At 42.8% G+C, this 23,656-nt stretch overlaps 1 protein-coding gene and 1 non-coding gene across 2 annotated transcripts; both read right to left on the bottom strand.

The window, feature by feature from the left end:
* Nucleotides 1-2,356: 2,356 nt before the first annotated feature.
* Nucleotides 2,357-23,030, bottom strand: HAUS6 (HAUS augmin like complex subunit 6). The gene is made up of 17 exons (XM_086629259.1): nucleotides 22,936-23,030; nucleotides 22,339-22,434; nucleotides 21,465-21,543; nucleotides 20,864-20,996; nucleotides 20,139-20,286; nucleotides 16,608-16,673; nucleotides 16,431-16,482; nucleotides 16,052-16,234; nucleotides 13,643-13,836; nucleotides 12,950-13,079; nucleotides 12,278-12,368; nucleotides 9,220-9,310; nucleotides 7,737-7,800; nucleotides 7,078-7,263; nucleotides 4,867-5,002; nucleotides 3,512-4,501; nucleotides 2,357-2,611 (listed from the first exon to the last, which is right to left on the bottom strand). The coding sequence occupies exons 1-17, from the start codon at nucleotides 23,028-23,030 to the stop codon at nucleotides 2,550-2,552; spliced, it is 2,796 nt and encodes a 931-aa protein (XP_086485385.1). The 3' UTR covers nucleotides 2,357-2,549.
* On the bottom strand, nucleotides 7,886-8,015 carry LOC147526486 (small Cajal body-specific RNA 8). Its single transcript, XR_015222948.1, has one exon.
* Nucleotides 23,031-23,656: the final 626 nt, after the last annotated feature.

Here is a 23,656-nt window from a genome sequence, read left to right as displayed (position 1 = left end):
TAGGAACCTACAGAAGCAGGGCAGAGCACACAACATTGGTACAATCTGCATTACACATCCTAGTTAACCAGCACCTTTCCTGGGCCAGCATGCCCAGGTTCCTCTGGTGGCATCCCGACCACAGCTCTGCAGTCCTGCTTTCAAGCCTCTTCTGATCAGGACATGAAAGCCTGGTCAGTCACCTGGGAAACCTTTGTGAAGTCACCAGCATCAAGCTCTGGAGCCCAGGTCTGCCAGGAGTACAACTGGGCCTGTTCCAGACAGCTGATAGCTAAGGTCAGACCTTCCAGTCCCCTAGCTGTTTGACTATGATTAGATCAACATGTATATGGGCTATTCAAAAGCACCTCCCTCTTAGCTGTTAAGATGTCAGCAGTCACATTATAGCTTCCACAACCAGCCACATAAATCTCTTTTCACAAAGCTTGACAAATTCTGCTGTATGAGGAAGATGTCAAACACAGGTAGAGATTCTTCTTAAAACATATTCGCAAGTGTTTCGGAAGAAAGAAAGAAAAAGATATACCAGAATATAAAAATAACTTTACTTAGCAATGTAAAAACATCAGGTATGGGGTCAGTACTTTTACAGTAAGAAGTTTATCTGCTGGAAGCTCAACTTTTACATTCCCACCACACCACAATCTGTATTGTCAGTTACTTACATGACAATGTCACAAATGTGTATCAACTACCTTAAAGTAAAAGTTGCATTAACACTACCACAAGTGTCATGTTACAACACAATATTATGTCAATGGAGAAGAGAGAGGGGGACCACCTTGAGCCCTTCTCAGTTTGACCAGTCTACCAGCTTCCCAAACAAGACGAGACCCTTGCACCCAACCCGCCTGCCTCACCCCATTTAAGGGGAAGGGGAGTTACCTCGAACCCATTACAATTTGGCCGGTCCGTCAGGATCACACTGACAGCGTCGGTGGGGCAGATCCCTCTGGGCAGCCCGCTGAGTCAAGGGTGATGTCCAACCTATGCAGGGACCTTCACGGGCAGCACACCGGGCCAAATCCCTCATATCCCCGGAATCAATCGTTCAAGTTTCCGTAAACTTGTGTTTATACATAACAAATTTTATTACATGTGCTCGTGACAAGATACAGATTGGAAGACAGCCGGTGATAGGGACTGGCTGTGAAACCAGATTTGCTCTGGAACAACATGAAACCAGAACCGATCGGTGATAATTCTAAATAGCAACATGGTAGTGACTAAGCGTGACAGAGCTCTGACCCAACAGGCGTCCCTATGGGGGCAGAAGAGAGATCCAGCCCAGTGACTGATCCCAGACGTTCTGATGGAGGGCTTCTCCCTAACACCCCCTTCTCTTTAGCAGTTTTTATACTGGTTTTTGCTCTCAGGTGGAGCTTGAGTGACTCTGGTCATACCTACCTTTGTTAGGATTGGTGTAAATGTTCCTCCCTTCAGTTTAAAGGTACAGGCTAGAAGAATTTCAGAGTGCGTGCTCTGTGAGGGGTGGTCGCAGCCCGGAGGCAGGTGGCTTTTGAAGTGGAGGTGTGTTTTGGTATTATGATGACATTATAATGAGCAAAGTTCAGCTTCAGGATGCAATTCCACCATCATTGCTGAGGCAGCAGTTGCGATCCATCTTCCTTGATGGCAACTGTGCAGTTATCTTCGCCGGACATTCTTTATCCATGGTAACAGGGATGAGCCGTGGTACCTCTGTACCACTCTGCTCCCCATTTCAAGGATATTGCACATTCCGTTCGAACAGGTGGAGCCTTGTCCATTCCAAGTGCATTCTGTTCCTGGGAGCAGCAACTGTGTCTCACCTCAAAGCTGCTCTAATATTACAGCTTATGTTAAGATGTAAGCTGAACTTTGGGGGACAATGTTCTCCCATTCCCTCCCAGTTTCTGTTATTTTTCCACAAGAAGTCATAAAATCTTAAAACTTTAGTGTAAAACATTTATCCAGTAATACATCTAAAGAAATAGACACTTTTGAGGAAGTTTAAGAGAGAGCAGTCTCTCAACAGGCAGAACTGACGGCAATATCAACCAGAAGTCTCAGGAGGAGAGAACCACCGAATGAATGTAGAGCACCAAGTAAAGTTTGGGTGTGGTTTGTTGGTTTGGTTTTTGTGGGATTTTTTTTTTTTGGCGGTGGGGGCATTTTTTGAGTGGGTGGCGGGGGGAGGGGCAGCAGGGGGCAGGGTGGAACTAGCAGCAAGATATAGCCAACAAAGATTTCACTACTTCTCATTTGAGGCTTTATTTTTCCATTTTCTAGGATTATGCCACCTATTCAGTATCTCCTATTTTTAAAACTATGCTTGAAAAGGAATACATAGTTCCATACGGAAATGATGGACTGTACATAGAATACTACTACGGATGACATGAAGCTGGAAGAACCAGAGTAGACAACTAATACTCTTTAACAAGGACACTGGAATAGTCTCTGCAAAAACCAGAAAGGAGTACAACTTCTCCATCTAGACAATGCTTGGAGAAGATATTACATGCTCAAGTGAACCATAATTACACTGTTGTGGTTATGCCTCTGCTTTACAAATTCTGTTCTGATGATGGTTCCTTCATGCTTGGCTTCTCATTCAACTGCTCTTTATCTGGAAGAAAAAGTATGTTAGTTAGCACTCTACAATATCTGACTAATTGACAGGAATACTGCTCCAGAAGTGTTTGGTGTATATTAAAAAAAGCATATATGAAGCGGTACTTCTAATACTGCTAACTGTTCCAAGCAAGGTAAAATCATCTACTACCAGTAGAGCCACAATTTTAAGCAAAAGCTAAATTGCAGCAAGCCTTTGCACAAAGTATAAATCTCTCTGCTGCTTGAGACTACCTTGTTGTGTTAAATTTGTAGTACTTCATCAAATTCCACCTGTTTTGGTAAAAGAATAACCATTACTGGCTCATTTTTATTAATGCATTTCAAAAATGGACATCACATGTAACCAAGCACTGCACTACTGCTTAAATAAAGTTGACACTTCTGTTGGAAATAGGGTTGAGAGGGCAGGCACGCTGGAACGCAGTATATTAATATACTTTTTGTTACAAATGAATTACAGACTATGAACACCTGATTCACCTCTAAAAGTTCAAACTACCTTCAACACAATTCGAAATAGTCAAATTAGGTCAGAGTAAACACTATTTCAAACTAACTCAGTGAATTCTCAAGATTTACCTTCAGATTACTCTGTAACCAATGTACCTTAAAGGTTTTTTTTTGGGTTTGGTTTTTTTTTTTAAGGTAGCTGTAGATTATCCCAGAAAGTCAGATGTCCACCTTTCCTCCTACTCGCAAGATGCTGATACAACTAAAGGAAGCATGTTTCCTTTGCCTTTACGTCTCATCTGCCATAAGGAATAAATATACAAATAACCCATCCCCCTACACATCCATAGCATGGTTCAGCTATTCAGAGTAGGTTATATATGGCAGTATACACAGTGGCAGAATGGACAAAATCTTGTTGCTAAAGTACATGGATACTTACCCTCCAATTTTCGTATTAAGTCTAATGGGATTTCATGTACCATTGATGCCATTTCCTCCAGATGTTGATAGGATTCCAGCAATAGTGACAGGGAATATTTTCTATCATTAAGAGGTATTGGCGATGGTGTCTTGCTAAATTCTTCATCCAAGCAAAAGACTTTTCGAGGACCCCACAATTCATCTCTTTCTCTTTTTTCTGAGCTAAAACTTACAGATTCACCTTCACTATGCGTTTCATGCAACTCCTCTTCACTTCCAGATGCAGCCTCTTGCAGTGCTTTATGTGTGTCAAACAGGGAATGTAGATCTAGCTTTGATTTTTGAGTATCTCCCTTATTTTTTGAAAGCCCTGTTACATATGCACTGTCTATTACATCAAAATCAGACTCTGAGCTTTCAGATTTGCTGAGGTCTAAGGTATCAAGTTCTTCTGGAAACGTCTCACTCAATATCCCTGAGCGGAAAGTTTTAGGACTACCAGACCTTAACAGAGATGCATTCCAGTGCAGCATCTTATCCATTAAAGAACTCCAAGAGTGGTCTGAAGGTTGAACATTTGTTCCACTATTGTTTTCTGAAAAAACATCTGAAGCATTCACGCTCTTTACATCCGGAAAAGTCTGTTCTTCTGTATCTTGTACAGAATTTTTGAACAAAACAGAACATTCTAATTCGTGTTCTTCAGGTCTCTCATTCTCTCGCATTTCAGATGTTTCCAAAATTGAAGATTCAATGATATGACTTATCTGCTCTTCAGATCTAAATTCCGTAGAACTTAATTGGGACTTCCTTTCTGACATGGGAGGATTGAAGCCAGGTACTGGAGATGCATGGATAGAGTGCATCAAACTAGAGTCCGCCACCTTCTGCATTATAGGTCTAGCATCCATTGGAGATTCGTCTTTCATTACTTCAGTTGGGGTCAGCTCTATGCCGGATGAGCTCTCAGTCTGAACAGCATTTCTCCACGAGCTTCTAATTTCAGTAACTAAACAGAACGAACCAAGGTAAAATTTTAGTACTTTCATACTCTCAATCTGTTTTCATTCTATCCCTTCAGCAACATAATCTAAAAAAGAAGATGTATAGCTACTTCATATTTTTTATGCTTAATTTCTTCCTCAACACAAAGGAGATTTTACACAGGAAAAAAAAAAATCTACGCTACATCAAATTCACAGTATTCACATCTTATTAGGCCTACTATGTTGTGTTACAGAGTAAGCCATTAGGATAACTTGCAGCTTCACTGAAATAATTATCTTTTCCTTCTTGCGTGACATGTACAATGGTCAATGAAATAATCATGTTTCTAGCCAATAAGTATTACAAAAACAAGAGTTTTAGACTTACGCAGATTTTCTGGAGTTCTGGGAATCTGTCTCCTTGTTAAAAATGGGTCAGAAGCCAGTGAGCTAATGAGATCTTCTAACGACATTCCTTTTCCTTCACCACTCTGAGGAGAGTCAGACATCACTGCTCTTGCAACCTGTAGGATGTTAGAGAAGGGTAAATCCTGAGAAGGAAAAATTATAAACCTTTTTATTTCTGCCAGTTATGGCTCGAAATAAATCCCATTCTCCAAATAATCTGAAGAGTCTGGAATCTCCTGACTCTTCTGCTGTCATTTACTTACTTAGGCTCACAATGACCACAGCATGCTACAAACACAAAATGAAGATAGCAGACTGAAATCAGAATTCAATTTTAAGTTCCCTCATCATCTATGAATCCATCTTTAAAAGAAGAAAATGAGGTCAGATAGAAAATATTTAAGAAACTAGTCAAGAACTGCGTAAGCTTGAAGACTAGAGTTACATTTACATAAAGAAAACATTTTAGCAGATGAAAAATAACTGTACCTGTACCATTTCAGTGAAAGATGCAATTTACTTTCCAAATCAAGTTGTGGCACGTTTTACAGTAACTCTTGTGAAGGAATTTCTCAGCTAAATCTTAAATAACATACCTAGAAGAAGAAATACTTAAGTCTCTACTTAAAGTTCCTGTAGAAAAATAACAGAAACTGGGAGGGAATGGGAGAACATTGTCCCCCAAAGTTCAGCTTACATCTTAACATAAGCTGTAATATTAGAGCAGCTTTGAGGTGAGACACAGTTGCTGCTCCCAGGAACAGAATGCACTTGGAACAGACAAGGCTCCATCTGCTCGAACAGGATGTGCCATATCCTTGAAACGGGGAGCAGAGTGGTACGGAGGTACCACGGCTCATCCCTGTTACCATGGATAAAGAATGTCCGGCGAAGATAACTGCACAGTTGCCATCAAGGAAGATGGATCGCAACTGCTACCTCAGCAATGATGGTGGAATTGCATCCTGAAGCTGAACTTTGCTCATTATAATGTCATCATAATACCAAAACACACCTCCACCTCAAAAGCCACCTGCCTCCGGGCTGTGACCACCCCTCACAGAGCACGCACTCTGAAATTCTTCTAGCCTGTACCTTTAAACTGAAGGGAGGAACATTTACACCAATCCTAACAAAGGCAGGTATGACTAGAGTCACTCAAGCTCCACCTGAGAGCAAAAACCAGTATAAAAACTGCTAAAGAGAAGGGGGTGTTAGGGAGAAGCCCTCCATCAGAACGTCTGGGATCAGTCACTGGGCTGGATCTCTCTTCTGCCCCCATAGGGACGCCTGTTGGGTCAGAGCTCTGTCACGCTTAGTCACTACCATGTTGCTATTTAGAATTATCACCGATCGGTTCTGGTTTCATGTTGTTCCAGAGCAAATCTGGTTTCACAGCCAGTCCCTATCACCGGCTGTCTTCCAATCTGTATCTTGTCACGAGCACATGTAATAAAATTTGTTATGTATAAACACAAGTTTACGGAAACTTGAACGATTGATTCCGGGGATATGAGGGATTTGGCCCGGTGTGCTGCCCGTGAAGGTCCCTGCATAGGTTGGACATCACCCTTGACTCAGCGGGCTGCCCAGAGGGATCTGCCCCACCGACGCTGTCAGTGTGATCCTGACGGACCGGCCAAATTGTAATGGGTTCGAGGTAACTCCCCTTCCCCTTAAATGGGGTGAGGCAGGCGGGTCGGGTGCAAGGGTCTCGTCTTGCTTGGGAAGCTGGTAGACTGGTCAAACTGAGAAGGGCTCAAGGTGGTCCCCCTCTCTATTCTCTACTGACTTAACATCGTGTCCTAATGTGACTGTTCCCAAACCCTGTTAAATATTAATCTGCATAACTTCAGAAACAAAAAGGGCTGTTGAACTCTTAACATATGCAGTGGCTGACAGACTAAAGTATGAGAGGAGTTAAAAAGCATACCATGATTCTACTGAAAATTCTATTCACTTCATCATTTGTACGTACGATAACTGCACAGGCTCCATGCGTTCAGGGTGCACTTAATTGAGTAGTGTCAGCCCAAAAACTTAGTGACACTGATTACTATCTAGCAGAAAAAAGTAACGTGTGACATACGCAGATTACAACAGTGATTTTATGACGTAATTAGTAATGTATTCTCTAAACTTAATGATCATTCATTTAAAAATTAACAAACGAAAAGAAACTTTTCCTAACCTCTTCTGTCAGTTCCTCTATGGCCTTCTTGAGAGGGTCTTCTTTTTTGACAGGAGACTTTGTTTTGATAACATGATCACTGGCATTCTCCCATACTTCTGAAGTGGTGGACTCATCCTTCCCATTTTTTAAGATCTTTGGAGGCACAGGTTTTTCTTCCCCCTTGCAAGCTTCCATAGGCAAGTTCTAGAAGAATACACAGAAATTATTATAAGTTTTAAACTCAAGTGTCAGAAAATCAGCATGAAGGAACTGCTGTAGAAATTCTGCACAGCAATGTCCTTAGTGTTTAGGTAAGAAAATATTTCAATCTTAAATTCTAACTAAATACAAAATATTTTTATAATTGTATTTTAAGTAAGATACAAGTATTGGCTAGAATAGGGTGTTGCATAGAACACAGGTGACTCATCTGCAACTACTCTGAACACACTAGTGAACAGCTGTGCAATGGACAACTGCATATCCAAGTTGCTTTTAGGCCACATTATAACACAAGCTTTTACAATTTTACAGAATTGATTCAGATAAAAAAAAAAACCACAACACACACACCCCACAAGCCTCCTCCTCAAATCTTAAGTCTAGGCTTTGATCTGCAAAAAGCAAATATCGTAAATTTAACTTGTTTGACAGGTAGGAAATTACTTAAGAACAACCTTTTCAATTACCACATTTCTTTTTTCAGATGCTTCTGACAACTCCAAAGGCTCTGAAGAGATCCTTGGTGCAGTGGGGAAGAGAAGAAAAAAGGGTTTTAGAGACAAATTAACAAGTGGCATGCAAGTCGTAGTAGAAGGCCATTACGTATTGTGTGCCCCGTATCTGTCCGTTACGATTTCCCTCAATTCGTCCCGGTCATCAGAAGGCACTTTTATTATAGGGAGAACACATGACAATTAGAGCAGATTTAGCCCTAGTTGTGTATCAGCCTCCCAAAGTTAATAAATGATGAAACTTTTCCCTTGATTACCAAACAGAAAAAGATGGGGTTCTGTGACACATTTTGTAAAGAAGTCTTCTGTATTTTGCAATCAAAGATAACTGGAAAGTCTTCTGCAGACTTGATAATGTTCTTTTCCCTAGATATTCCTTCTCTGAATCACCTCTGGCATCCACAGGTCTGTTCCTATAAAAACCTACTGATAATTACTAGTCACCTGGCTACCAAAAACCTGGATCTGATCACTTCTGAGGAGCATAGGGCTAATAGCTCTCTAAAATGTAAGGTACTGTCCTCACTTGTTAGGAAGAATGCACCTTAAAACATTAATACTTGCTGTTACCTGTCTTTAGAATCCAAAGCAGACAAAAATTCATGCTGTATGAAGTCACTGAGAGAAATCCAGACTTTAATTGTTAACTACTTGGACAATTTCTGAGACTTATATGCAACTACATTTACTGAAGTCTTAAGTATAGGACAGCTTTCCTTTGATAACTCCCTTTCCATCCTAGCAGGCAACTGTGAAGTATCTGTAGGAGTCATATTGTGAAACACAGTGTTATTCAAAAGGTCATGAAACCTTCCTGGACCAAGTAAACGACAACTGGGCCAAAACTTTTCAGAATACCACTGTTTTGCATTCTGTCCTTTGCTGGAATTGTGGTAAGAGAAGTTACAGAACAAAGTGATTTAGAAGACTCATGAGAAAAGCCTTGTTGAGAAGGTTTAGCACAGTAATTCTGCTTGGGAGCCACGGTTTCTTGTTTTGGTTCGCTTTTAGTTGGGTTGGGTTTTTTTTAAACACAAAAGAGGGCTCCTGTGAATGTCTGTCCTTTTATTCTCAGGCTACACTGAACATATATGCCTACCTCAACCCAGCCCAAGAAACAGAATTCTATTTCCTTCACCTGCCTCTTAAAACTTGAAAGAATGTAGTTAAAAAGTGAGATAAAAACCTTGCAACTTGGCTGCTGCACATCCTATTCAGCAGCAAACAGTTGATAAATCTGTCACCAGCTGGAGAAAGTGGTAGTTACTTTAGGACTATCTTGCTAAATCAGGGGGAAGTGACATGTAAGGAGTGGGCTACTGAAATATTCCACTAAGGATCAACAGATGCAATATATTCAACCCCAACAAGTAAATTTTTGGTTTTTTTCCATGACTTTTTAATCAATTTCTCGTTAACATCATACCCTGTTAGTGGTGGTGCTGAACTATCCATCACAGTTCCCAATGCTCCATCATCTTTCTCACAACGTACTTCATGAAGAGAGTCCCGAACACCTAGAAAAGCAAGACAAGAGTTTTATTACTGCATTCATTTTTTTTGCCAACTTCCCAGTTAACACAAGTGACTCAGACCACTTCTGTGGACTACTCACAGAACAGATTTTATGAACACTTCAAGAAAAATAAATTATTACATAAGCAGGACAGTGAAATCAACCCTTTTGCTTAGGTACCACCGGCAGCCACAGATGTCACTAGCAGCGAGCACCTATTTGTATTTCTCCTGAACACACGCTTCAGAGGCATGATTCTATCTGCTGCCTTGCACATATCAATCATACATTCTACCTTCTACCAAACTACAATCCCAGCCACGTCATCATTATCCTCTCCTCTCTATATATATTCATCAGTTGTGTGGCACATCAATTCCACAAAGCAAAGTTACATCCACGTTTTCCTCACCATCTTCACCTGTATTTATCAATAAATATTTTTGTGGGCATACTCATCCCTCTGATCAACGCTGCCTCAGTCCAAGCAAGGCAAGGCACATTGTAAGGTAATGGTTTGCACATTAATCAGATGCACATGTGCCTCAGCTCAGGACTCTCTAGAACAATAAGCATCTATTCTGGCACACAATTTAGATAAACAGTCAGTAGTTCTCTACTAACCCTAAATTTCAGCTTCTGCAAACATAAATGGCATTTCGTTTTGTACTGTCATGGTTTAGCCCAGCTGGCAACTAAGCACCTCGCAGCCACTTCCTCGCTCCTCCCTGCCCCAGTGGGATGGAGAGGAGAAAAGCATAAGAAAAGGCTCACAGATCAAGACAAGGATAGGGAGGGATCACTTGCCAATTATGGTCACAGGCAAAACAGACTCCACTTGGGGGGAGGGGGAGGAATCAATTGAATTCATTACCAATCACATCAGTGAGGATAACAAGAAACAAAGCCAGATCTTAAAACACCTTCCCTCACCCCTCTCCTTCTCAGGCTCAACCGTGCCTCCTGATTTCTCTACCTCCTCATCCCAGTAGCACAGGAGGATGGGGAATGGGAGTTGCAGTCAGTTCATCACACATTTTTTCCTGCCACTCCTTTCTCCTCAGGGAGAACACTCTTCCCCTGCTTCAGCGTGGGGTCCCTCCTGCAGGAGAAAGCTCACAAATTTTCTCTGACATGAGTCCTTCCCAAGGGCTGCTGTTCTTCACAAACTGCTCCAGCGTGGGTCCCTCCTGCAGGATGCAGTCCTTCACCAAGGAATTGCTCCAGTGTGAGCTTCCCATGGAGCCACGGCCTTCTACGGGCACAGTCAACCGCTCTGGTGTGGGCTCCTCCATGACCACAGGTCTTCAAAGACTGCTCTATCACTTCTCTCATGGGCTGCAGAGGGACAGCCTGGGCTTCAGGGGAATCTCAGCTCCAGCACACCTCTTCTTGCTCCATGTTTGCTGACCTTGGCTTGGTGTCTGCAATGTTGTTTCTCTCAGGTCTCAGTTCTCTCTCCGCTGCACCTATGCCAGGCTCAACGAACACTGGCAGCCCCAGGGGGACAAGTTTCACCCAGTGGGCACTCCAGGAGCTGGGAGCTTCGCAGCACTCCAAGTCGCTCAAAGTCACAGCCACGGCCAGCACTACCCCCACCAGCAAGGAGGTCGGAGCAGCCACCAACGCCTTTCCCTCTCTCTCCACTGCAGGTCCCACATGGCGCAAGTTTCTTTGTCCCTTCTTTAATAAGTCATTCACAGAGGTGCTGATGGGCTCAGTCCTGGCCAGAGGCAGGTCCCATTTGGAGCTGGGGAAGTTTCTAACAGTTTCTCATAGGAGTCACCCCTGCAACCTCTCCCCTGCTACCAAAACCTCACCACAAAACACAGGTATTCACCTCAACAACACCTCCAAAATACGAGCTCACTTCAAAAAGTGAGGTTAATATTTTTTTTAAAGCTTACCATGCTAACAGGCAGAAGTTTAGTCTTCTTAGTGGCTGGATTCTCAGACTGAGCATCTTAAATACAGAGTAGAGAGAATGCCACAGACACTAGTTTTTTCTCAAGCTTTCTGATAGCACCAGAAGCTCACAGCATTACTGCACAGTGCTTTAATCTTTGCCATTTTTAAGGCAAACGACCTTCCATTTGAAATTCTGTAGCCTTTTCTTCGCAGCTTCTGTCCTTAGACTTACATGACCTCAGCCTGCTGGAACGGTGCTTTCACCTTTGTAACCAAAAGGATCTTCTCCCTATTGCTTTGGATCTTGAAATGCCAACATACGTCTGCTATGTCATTCATCCTAAAAGGGACTGCAAATGACATGTGATTCAAGCTGTATTCCCCCTCCTCTTCCACCCTTGCTTTGGAGCTTCTAACTTATAACTCTATACTAGGGATAGTCCACACTTGGACAATAAGCACTACCGAGTAAAACACAATCAGCTCATCAGCTGATTAGCACATGCAACATTCATGACTGATCAAAGAGAGCTCTGATCAGCACTGTTGACCTAATGACTGAAAGCAACCAACAGAGATCAAATAAAGTCCTGATCAAATGGCACAGTTACTGTGGAACGAGTATTTCAGAACACAACAGGGAGATGCTTAAGTGGGAGGACACCTTCAACTTCCTTCCCAGCTGGCCAATGGGAAAAGTTTTATTTTTTCTTTCTTATTACTCCTCCAACCTGAAGCAACCTTTACAGTTAAGGTGAAAGTATTCTTTAGAGCTCAAGAATGAACCTTTGTACACGTAAATCTGTCTCAACACCCTTTGTGCAAGATAAACAGCTGCAGTATGGTTTTCTTGCCATATCAAAAGCTTCAGAGAATCTCTGACTCCTTGCCACAATTTCCTTACGTTTTTCAACCTTGTTTGTCGTATCTCATTCAGAACCAGATTATCAGAGACTATCAGATATTTTCAAATGCAAGCAGGGAGTCTTTTTGACTCCAAGTAACTTTTAACGATTGTGGCAGGGGGGAGAAGGAGAAGAACCACCTCCTGTTCACTCACCTGAAACTGATATTAGTTGTTGAAAAGAGACAATATCCTCTTCTTCTGCAAGATCAAAAGAAGAGAAAGGCAAAGCTCTAAAATCAAGTTCCTTTCAAAAGAGAAAAAAAAAGTTACACAAGCAGGCTGAAAAAATCTGCATACCAATAGCGATTAACAAACAATTATTTACAACGGCTTTTCTGCAAACCAGCTGTCAGAATCAACATGAAACTCTTCCCCTCTCTGCTGGGTAGATAGGCAAGGGTATAACCTCGGATTCCTGTATCAATATTAATGTCAGAATGGAAATTAGAAATGATTGCTCATTGGTCAAGCAGATCACTTTAAGAGGGGAAAAAAGATCAAACTGAACACCTGCTGAGTTAGCACACGAAAGCTCAGTTTCCGTGGAGGGATGGAGATGGACAAAACCAAAACCAACCAGCTCACTATTATGCTGATCTACTGTCTTGACAAGGCAGTTCCATCCCCCATCTCAAACGAAGACACCAGCTGTCATTAAAGTCAAATGTGTCTTCTTTAAGAAAGACTACTTCATCAAGCAATTTCTGCTATATTTCTGCTATATAAAGCTTAAGGATGCAACAGAACACACCAACTTAGATGTACATCCTCTCCCACCTTCACCCTTTCTCTTCCCCAGAATCACATAAGTTGAACGCTACTTACTGGATTCTGATCTAACATTAAATTAAAAGGACACTGGCCAAGAAAGTTTTTCCACTTCACTTCCCAGTCTTCCTGTGTTTTAGAAATAGATCCACTCACTGACACACGACGCTCTTGCTCTATTTTTAGCCTGTAACGTAAGCATGGAAAATGAACATGACACATCTGTCAGTGGAGATAACAATTCTGCATAAAGATGGAGATGTGTTGCCCTTATCCTGCAAAATCTTTGATATGTATCAATTTTTTCATGCATTTGTGTACACACTAAGAATTAACTGAAATTCACAACCTAAAAAGCAGTCTTCATGTTTCTTACAGTGGAATTGGAAGAACTATACTGAAATACATACACACACACGATGAGATACATACTTAAACTTTCCCTAAGCCAGCTTCAGATAAAGTTTTAAAATCTCAGAACTGATTAACATAAGCAAACGAAGTCCCCAAGAACAAAGCCTAAAATATTCAGGAAGCAAGGGCAAAAAGCTGAAGTTACGTAGAGAAGAATCTCCTTTAAAAGTTGTATAGATAATCAAGACAAATTGGAATTTCCCAGAGGTAAAGGAAATAGATTGAACCAACATGTTCTCTCTATAAATTACATTATTTTAGAAAAGACTCTAAGGTAGGAAAACATGATCCTTAGACTAAAGAACAAGGAATCAGAGAAAATTTCCAGACAATTACCTGTTTTCTTGCAAATTCTGAAGTAATTCATTGCAGAGTGTAATCTTATTCTCAAGTGCCCCAAATTGTTTTACAGGTTGTTTTAATTCCAACGGACAACATTCATCTCTCAATGTCCTCAGGGCTTCATTTAGTAACTGAATGACTGTTAAGAAATTCAGTTTTCCAGCTTCGTATACATCTCCTATACAAACCTTGAAGTATAGTGAGCAGGAAAAAAAAAAAAAAGGAATTAGTGAACAATATCAACATCAGGTTATGTCTTCTGTAGTCAGAGCAGGGATACAAAGTTCCTGATTGTTTCATTTAAAAAAAAAAACCACACCACTCTAGATTTAAGCCTCAGATTTGTTTTCTAGAATCAGCTCCCTGAAAGCAGTTCTAGAATCAGTTCCCTGGCAGGCCTAAACAGCATCACATACTACACACTGGAAAGAGAAGCCCATTAGTTAAAGCAACAGCTAAACTGGTCAACCTAGTTTTAATGTCTAAACAACAACAACACAAAAATCAAGTACTAATCAAGCAGACTTACCAATGCAGTTATTGAACTTAAATTCAATGCAGTTATTAAACTTAAAAAGTTCATGGTTGAAACATAATCAATACAAAATAGTAGCATAATCATAACAGTCTTTAATAATAAGGTTAGTAGTTCCCAGGTGAGCTGGCCTATGGTGTCTGAGAGCAGGGAGAGAAAGCAAATTGAAGCTCCTGTGATCCAAGAGGAACGGGTCAAGGATCTGCTTCATCGGCTGGATGCCCACAAGTCTATGGGGCCTGATGGTATCCACCCGAGAGTCCTGAGAGAGCTGGCGGATGTCATTGCCAAACCCCTGTCCATTATCTTTGGGCAGTCTTGGCTCACTGGGGAAGTTCCACTGGACTGGAGGCTGGCGGATGTTACCCCCATTTACAAAAAAGGGCGGAAGGAGGATCCGGGGAACTACAGGCCTGTCAGTCTGACCTCGGTGACGGGCAAAGTCATGGAACAGGTTATCTTGAGTGCTATGAATGAGCACATACAGGTTAACCGGGTGATCAGGCCCAGTCAACATGGGTTTATGAAAGGCAGAACTTGCCAATCAAACCTGATCACCTTCTATGATGGGGTGACCCGCCTGGTTGACCAGGGAAGGGCTGTGGATGTAGTTTTCCTTGACCTCAGTAAAGCCTTTGATACAGTTTCTCATAGTGTTCTGGTTGAGAAACTGATAACCGCTGGCCTGGATAGGCACACCCTCCTTTGGGTTAAAAACTGGCTGGATGGCCGGGCCCAAAGAGTGGTGGTAAATGGGGCTAAATCCGGCTGGAGGCCGGTCACCAGTGGGGTTCCCCAGGGCTCAGTGCTGGGTCCAGTTCTGTTTAACATCTTTATCAATGACCTGGATGAGGGGATTGAATGTACCCTCAGTAAATTTGCGGACGACACCAAGCTGGGAGGCTGTGTCGATCTGCTCGAGGGTAGGGAGGCCCTTCAGAGGGATTTGAACAGACTGAATAGTTGGGCTGAGGCCAATGGCATGAGCTTTAATAAGGCCAAGTGCAGAGTCCTTCACTTGGGGTATAAAAACCCCAAGCATCGCTATAGGCTCGGGGAAGAGTGGCTGGAGAGCTGCCTGGCGGAGAAGGACCTGGGGGTGTTGGTTGACTACCGGCTTGATATGAGCCAGCAGTGTGCCCAGGTGGCCAAAAAGGCCAATGGGATACTGGCGTGTATCAAGAATAGTGTGACCAGCAGGAGCAGGGAAGTGATCCTGCCCCTGTACTCGGCACTGGTGAGGCCGCACCTGGAATATTGTGTCCAGTTTTGGGCCCCTCGCTTTAAGAGAGATATTGAGCTCCTGGAGCGAGTCCAGAGAAGGGCGACTAAACTGGTCAAGGGGCTGGAAAATAAAACTTATGGGGAGCGGCTGAGGGAGTTGGGGCTGTTTAGCCTGGAGAAGAGGAGGCTGAGGGGAGACCTGATTACAGCCTACAAATACTTGAGAAGGGATGGTGGGGAGGTAGGGGAAGGGCTCTTTACATTAGTGATGAGTGATAGAACAAGAGGAAATGGGTACAAGCTTAGTCAGGGGAGATTCAGGTTGGATGTTAGGAAGTATTTCTTCTCTGAAAGGGTTGTCAGCCACTGGAATAGGCTGCCCAGGGAGGTGGTTGAGTCCCCATCCCTGGATGTGTTTAAGAATAGGGTGGATGATCTACTTAGCGATATGGTTTAATGGGGATTAGGGACGGTTGGACTCAATGATCTCTGAGGTCTTTTCCAACCTAGAAATCTATGAAATCTATGAAATAACAGATTTTTACACACAAATTACTTTCCATGCTTGAGTAAAAGGTATTTAATTACATCCCTGAGCACCAAACCGAAAAAACAGTTTAGCAAGAAGGACAAAAATTACTTACATGGTATGTATCACTTTCAACTCTGCGAGCCAACAGCCGTGGAACACTGACAACAACAGCAGATCCATCTAAAACGTACTCGTCAGCATAATCCTCCCGTTTATCAAGTACAGCATCCACAACTTCCTTTGGCTTTTTCAGAGATGCAAGCATTTCCAGTATAAGTGTCCACATACTGCGGACCTTGACAGGAGAGAAGGACAAAAATGCTACACTAAAACGTTTGCCACCTATAACAGTATCAAAACAGCATAAAGGCATGTGAAAGGGCTAGCAAAATCACAGGTAGACAAGTGGAAATAACAGTATCTGAAAGTAAGTGTTGCAGAAATGTAAGAAGAAATGCAGTATACTGCCACAGCATAAAAATAAAGCTCACCTTTTGAATCTTCTCAGTTCTGTTATTTTTGTTTTGCTTGTTTTGTTCCATCCTATATGCATATGTAAAACAAAAGTTCAAGTGGATTACAATGAAATTATAGTTAATGTTTCATAAAATTGAGTAAGAAATATATTATTTATAGATGTTAACTTAGTTAGAAGCAAAAACACTTACTTGCAAGACTGCCTCTTCAGGGCTGCATAGTAGGACTTCATCTCTTTTATATCTTTAATTAAAAGCCTAGGAAAAAAGTTAACATCTAAGATAGATTTTAAAAAAAAAAACAAAAATAAAAATTTTAAGCATGTAAAAACACACTGGCTTGATTTTCAGAAACACTGAGTGCCTGAATCATCCTGAATTCTAAAGGATCTTCAGAATTCTGATGCCTTGTTGAGAGTGAAAAAAACATAGCAATTTACATTTTTGAAGGGTACCACTCACAAGGCAAGCAGGGTGAGGAGATGCAGAATTATAGAAATCAAAGAAGTTTAGGAGACTTTGACCTCTGGAAATTATATTGTTGAATCTTCCATTTCTACCCATGGTGCTGTCAAGCCAGGTCTTGAATGCTTCCAGCAAGGGAGATTCCACTACTTTTCTGGGCAACGTATTCTAGTGTTTAACTGTTCCCACATGAGATTTTTTTAATTATTTTTTTTTATCCAGATGGGAGTTTTCCCTTAAGCACCTTGGGCCTGTTGCCTCTTGTCCTGTCACCATATATCGTTGTGAAGAGAGTACCTCCGTCTTTTCTACAACTACTTTTTAGATCTTGGAGGATGGTGATTAAAACCCCTGAGCTTTGTCTTCCTCAGGCTAAACAAGCCCAATTTCTACAGCTTTTACTCGTATGTGTCAAGTTCTCCAACTCTCTAATTATAGTAGTCCTCTGCTAGAATCTATCCTATCTTTCAATTTCTCTCCTCAACTGAGGGGTCCAAAACTGAACACAGCATTCCAGGTGTGGCCTTAGAATTGTCAGGTCGAATGAAATACACCTCCTGATCTGCTGGCTGTGCTCCTTTTCATACAATCTAGGAGGCTGTTGGTCATCTTGGCTACCAGGGCACACTGCTGACTCATGCTCAGCTTGTGGCCCAATACTCTTCTATTCTCTGATTCTTCTTAGCAGAGCTGGTCACCAGTCAATCACCTGCAAGCCTGTGTTGCTGTTGGGGATTATTCCATCCCAGGTGCAGGACTTGACACTGATCTTTGCCCAGCAAGAACTGTGTGAGGTTTAACAAGTCTCCAAACCCATCAAGGTGTCTCTGTGTAAAAGCTCTTCATTCCAGCATATCCACCTTTCCTCAGTTTGGCATGATCTGCAAGTTTGGTGGGTTTGCATTCAACCCTGTCATCCATATCTATTATGAAGACAAGGAATAGTGTAAGACCCAGTATCAACCCCAGAGGAAATCCACTCATGATCAGCTACCAGTTAGACTTCGAGGCACTATCACCCTTGGGGCTCACCCCTTCAGCCAGCCTTCTATCCTCCCAAAGACGACAGAGCAGTTCTGAAAAGATGCCAGGTACCTCTGCACCCTTAGATATATTTCATCAGGTGGCAAAGGCTTGTCTATGTCCAGTTTGTACACACGAGCCTCTGCTTTACCCTCTTCTACTACCAGTGGTTTGTTTCTTCTTTCGTCATTGCTTCTTGGCACAGAGACTGGGCTACTGACCTTACCCATGAAGACTGAGGCAAAGGCAGCATTAGGCACTTCAGCCTGTGACACCTGTAACTTAACTCACCATTTCATTCAGAAGCAGACCTAAATCCTCCATGTACTTCCACTTCCTAATAACATACCTATGGAAGCCTTTTTTCAGGCTCTTACCAGGCTCTTGGAGATTTAGCTGAACTTTGGCCTTCATAATTACATCACTGCACACCCGAGAAATATTTCCTTCTTTATGTCTGGGAGTCATTCTCCTTTTCCACATTCCATACACTGCTTCTGTGGTTTCTGAGCTCTATCACTAGCTCACTGTTTTAACCAGGTTGGTTTCTTGTTTTCCTATGCTTCTTTTTCCACTTAAGGGGATGGACCACACTTGAGCTTCAGCGAGGATCTCTTGAAAATATCCTAGCATTCCTGAGCCCTTCTGCTTTCCACAGGATGTCTCGTAGTAGTTCCCTGGGCAAGTGGAAATCTGGGTTTTTAAGTCCAGTGTCATTATTCTTCCACTTGCCTTCCTCACATTCCTCAAGATCTTGAGCTCTAAAGTCTTGGCTGCAGTGACCATAAGGTTCTTGTTGGCAGTTACATTTCCAGAAGAAATTCTTGTAATAAGCAGTGAGTTCAAAAGAGCACCACTCCTATTCAGCGCACCCAGTGATTGCATTACAAAGTCATCCTCGATGCACTTCAGTTTCCCAGACTGCTAATGCACCACTGTGCTGCCTTCCCAGCAAATAACAGGGTAAGCTGAAGTCCTGTGTCAGAATCAAGATCTGCAGATCTGAGGTGCATTTGATTCATCTGAAGAAGGTTTCATATACTTTACCTGGTATAGCGGAAGAGGCATATAGCAGACACCCATCATGAGGTCTCCCTTGATGCTAAACCCTCTGATCTTGAACCCAAAGGCATGAAACAGACCAGACCTCTTGTACAGAGCTATGCTGCCTGCACTGAAACTGTTCTTTCACCTACAGTGCAATGCCTCCTCCTTTTCTCCTGTTTACTGTACAGCTTGCAACTGTCCATGACGGTGCTCTGGTCATGTAAACTACCCCACCTGAATTCTGCAAGTTCCAAAGATACATAACTGCACAGAAAGTTACAGTTATTCCTGTTTCTCAAACTGGGAATGCTTCCCATACACAAGAATAGAGAATAGCATAATTTTGGCGAAATAATTAAGGATTATGTAAATAAGATGTGTCTCTCAGTGATTACGCAAAGACCAAATGTTTCACCCTGAGGCAGTTATATTCTAAGATATGACCCTTCAAATATTAAGAAATCATAGAGCTATACATGTAGAATTCCCTCATCATTTTTAATGCCCGAACAGCCGTATCTTCCAAAACACAACATACCCTAATTGAAGAACTAATTTCTTTAGGCTGCTGTGCTTCACAAAAGACCCCACGAACAGCAGAACTGTCAATTAAAGGAGGAAATGGGAGAAAAATGGGAAGCTCAACAGAACTCATGCTGCAAAGCAGATGCAGCCTCCTCAAAGCCTTTTGTTGTGGCTTAGCCCAGTTGGTAGCTAAGCAACCACACCACGGCTCACTCACTCCAGTGGGATGGGAGGAGAAAAATAGGAAGAAAAAGAGCAAAACTCTTGGGTTGAGATAAGGATGATTTAACAGAATGGCGAAAAAAAAAATGAGAAAAGAATAACAATAATACTAATGAAAAAAGAGTAGTACAAGACGAGAGGTACAAAGGCTCACCACACTGAAGGCAGAAGCTGGAGCCCCCCACACGCCCAGCCCGCTTGTGATCATCAGTGAAGATGCAAAAAAGCCCCTCCCTCAATATACAGTCTCCGGGCATGACGCCGTATGGTATTGAACAGCCCTCTGACTAACTCTGGTCAGTTGCCCATGCTGTGCCCCCTCCCAGTTTTCCTATGAAAGGTTAACTCTATTCTAGCCAAACCCAGCACAGCCTTTTAAAAACACACACACAAAAGTCAGCTTTTATGAAAGGACTCTACTTCTTTAAATGCATTACTTACTGTGCTTTTTTCTCATATTCTAGAAGAACAAAATCTTCCCTTTGAAGAATTTGCAGAAGTTTATTGTACGCGACTCTACGCCTTGCTTTTGCCATGTGCATGTTTTTATGTCTCAACTCCACAGCTTCAGTAAAAGGTACGTCAGTGCCTAAACGAAAGTTAATGTTCAGATTACATCATTCACTTTTAGCAAGTAGACAGCTTCCTAATCCACCTAGTTTGAACTGCAAGAATCAGAAATCAAGATGACCGTTTTACCTGGAGTGAAACAGAATGCACAGTGTACTGTCTTTTTTGCCAGTTCTTTCTGTTGTATACATTTTCATTCCCTCACTCTCACTCCCTTTCCCTATTCTTCAAGTCACCAAAACAATACAAGGCGCCTGCAATAGAGTTCTGATCCTTCAGAAATCCTCAAGTCGTGAGAAAAAGTATAGTACAGTGGTCCAATACTTTTGGACCAAACCACTGCTGATGTGGCTAATGGTGCACAGCATCACACAGACGAACCTTGGAACAAGACTCATAAAGCAACAGAAAGCAAAACAATCTGCATTGTTCTATCAGCAGCAGCTCTATGCAAGCATACAAAACCCTGCGGAAGATTTTGAACTGAGCAGTCAACTCAGAACTACTTCAAGCTCTTGGCATCTATTACAGATATTTGACAGGTTCACTGACAAACATGACAAATGAAGCATTTTTGTCGTTCCATTAGAGCTTACCTTCTGAGTTCTTTTTCATGTCCTTAATCAGTATATGTCTTGCCACCAAATACAACAGGTGAATACATCTATGACCAGCAAGAGGAACAAGTGAAGAAGGTGCAACATGTGGGAGAGGCCTGTGGCCTTCTGCCTAGGAAAGTTAAACTGGTTTTAAACACGAAACTAATATGAGAAATAAAGCCTAAACAACAGCCATCAAACTAACGTTAAAAAAGTTTCTCACCCATCTGAACCCCCTTTCACCCTAATAAACCCCTTCTCGGGCAACTTAAGCAAGTATCTCTCAAGCTGAAGAAAATCTTTCTCACCCAGAGCTGAGAAACCCTCCAGACTCCTGCTTAATCAAACATCATTATCGAGAAGCAAGGCACAGCAGTTTTAAGACCCACGATTAAGTCTCTGTCATCTAAATTCCACAATTTTTCCTCAAACAAGTCTAAGATAGACCACGTGAAATAAGACACAGAGTAAAACTGAATTCTTTGGTAAAACAACCTTATTTAAAACTCTTATTTAAAAGCACTACATATTCTCTCAAAAAAAGAAAGAGCTCACAGAAACAAGTCAAGTGTCAATTTTCACTCTTCATAATACTCACTTCAACTTCTTTTAGCAACATACAGCAATGCCTCCTAAATTTAGGATCTGCAAAGTTTCTTACTTCAAAGGAACAGCCTCTTTCCATTTAAAAAGGACAGGGAAAACGAAGGGGGGGGGGGGAGAAAAAAAAAAGGCAATTTCAAAACACGTTCAAATATTCAGTTACCTAATTAATCAACCATTGTAAGAACAAGACTAAGACAAAGATTTCTTAGTGATGCCTCCTGGAGGAGCCAAAAAATGAGGGGATATAGCCTAGACCAAGAATAGCTAACAGTTTGTTAAACAACAAGGTTTTCTTGCCATAATCATAGAATCCATATCTAGAGAATCTATGGTTCTATGATTAATAAGTTAATTCCAGACAATTTCAGAGACAGATTTGTCTGAATCTCTTTTTAACTTAGAAAGGAAGAGGAGAAAAAAAAAAAAAAAGGGGCTCAGAACACTGACAATTTTCATATCACTGGTCTTCCTCCAGCCATTTCATTAATGTGTAAGCTAAAATAGCTCAGCTGTATGGGGAAAAATATTAAGGAAGATGGAGGTATTGCCATATTGAAGATCCTGGCAGCAATCCATAACTGGGAAATGTTACTCACTGTTTGGTCAGGGAAACGAATGGGAAACGTAGATTACCTTGCAGCTATACAAGTTTTTAACAACTCACCAGATACTATATCAGAAACAACTTTAATTAAGGCAAGTTTTCTGGTACATTACAGAGTTGTGATCAAGAGGAAACAAATTCCCCGACTGTACGTTCTTTTTGCACAGCATCCCTCAAGAGATCACTTTTTTTTCCTCCCTCTCAGCATAAGCTATATTCTTGATTATGTGCACAGCAGTAACCTCAGCAGCTGAATGCTTACCTTAAAGCTCCTGACGGGCAGAACTGCTCCAGCTTATGGAACAAAAATAGGGCAATATCACGTAACATGTTGCTCCTTGGGTCATTAAGCATCTTCCTAATAGACAAATAAAGCGCTACATCAGAAGTATTTAGGATGCCAAACTAACACAGCACTTCTAAAGGCCGTTTAAGGTTACAAAATACTATTTACATTAAAACGTTACGAGTTACACCCTGAATGCTTCGCTTCCTGCGTAGTTCAAAAGATACACCCTCCAGCCTATTTAAAATAAAATAAAAACTGAAACGATTTACATCGGAGCGTGCTCTCTCAAAGAGGAGAGATTCAAGCCAAGCGGTACGGAGCCAAAATCGCCTCCTCCACATGGCTCCGCGGGATGTAACAATCGCAAAGCGAAAGTTATTATTGCTGTTTCTGGGTCCCATTTCTTCGGGCACGGCTAACGCGGAGCGACCTGGGCATGCCCTCGGTGTCACGCACCGGCGGGAGGGAGCACCAGGCCCCCGGGCGGCCATGCCGGGCGAGACCCGGCGCCGGCAGACGGGCCTCCCCGCTCCGCCTTCTCCTCCCTCCCTGGCTCTCCCTCGCGCTCACCTCCCCGCTTTCAAGCCCTTGTCGCTCGTCTTGGGGTCGAAGCCCAGCGCCAGCGCGTAGAGCCAGAGGTGGTCCTTCTCCCACGGGGCGCCCATCCTGCGCGACAGCTGGCGGAACGCCGCCGGCGGGAGGGGAGGAAAAGCGCCCGCCTTCCCGCCACCAGGCCGCTGCCCTCCGTCGCGCCCGCCGACAGCTCCCGCGCGCGCCCACGCGCCGCGAGACGTGCCGCCGGCAGGAGCGCAGGGCGGCCGCGCTGCCTGGCGGGAACTGTAGTTCGCCCCTCCGGAAGCCGGTAGCATGGCGCCTGCGTGCGGGCGGGAACGAGGTGCTACAGCCCGCCGGCGGCTTATGTGGCGGCTACCCCGCGAGGGCCGGGCCGCCGCGGGGCGGGGAGCAGCGGCGGGGGCGGCCGGTCGCCCGACAGCCGCCCCGAGGGGGCAGCGAGCCGCTTTGGGCAGCGGGCGGGCGCTGCAAATCATAGAATGGCATAGGCTGGAAGGGACCTTAGGGATCACCTAATCCAACCTCCCTGCCATGGGCAGGGACGCCTCTCAACTAGATCAGGCTACTCAAGGCTCCGTCCAACCTGGCCTTGAACACCTCCAGGGAGGGGGCATCCACAACCTCTCTGGGCAATTTATTCCAAAGTCTTACCACCCTTGTACTGAAGAATTTATTCGTAAAATCTAATCTAAATCTGTTCTTCAACTTAAACCCATTT

The sequence above is a fragment of the Tauraco erythrolophus genome, chromosome Z (genome assembly GCF_009769465.1).
Source record: "Tauraco erythrolophus isolate bTauEry1 chromosome Z, bTauEry1.pri, whole genome shotgun sequence".
NCBI lineage: Eukaryota > Metazoa > Chordata > Aves > Musophagiformes > Musophagidae > Tauraco > Tauraco erythrolophus.
This window is presented reverse-complemented; position numbering and strand designations above follow the sequence as displayed.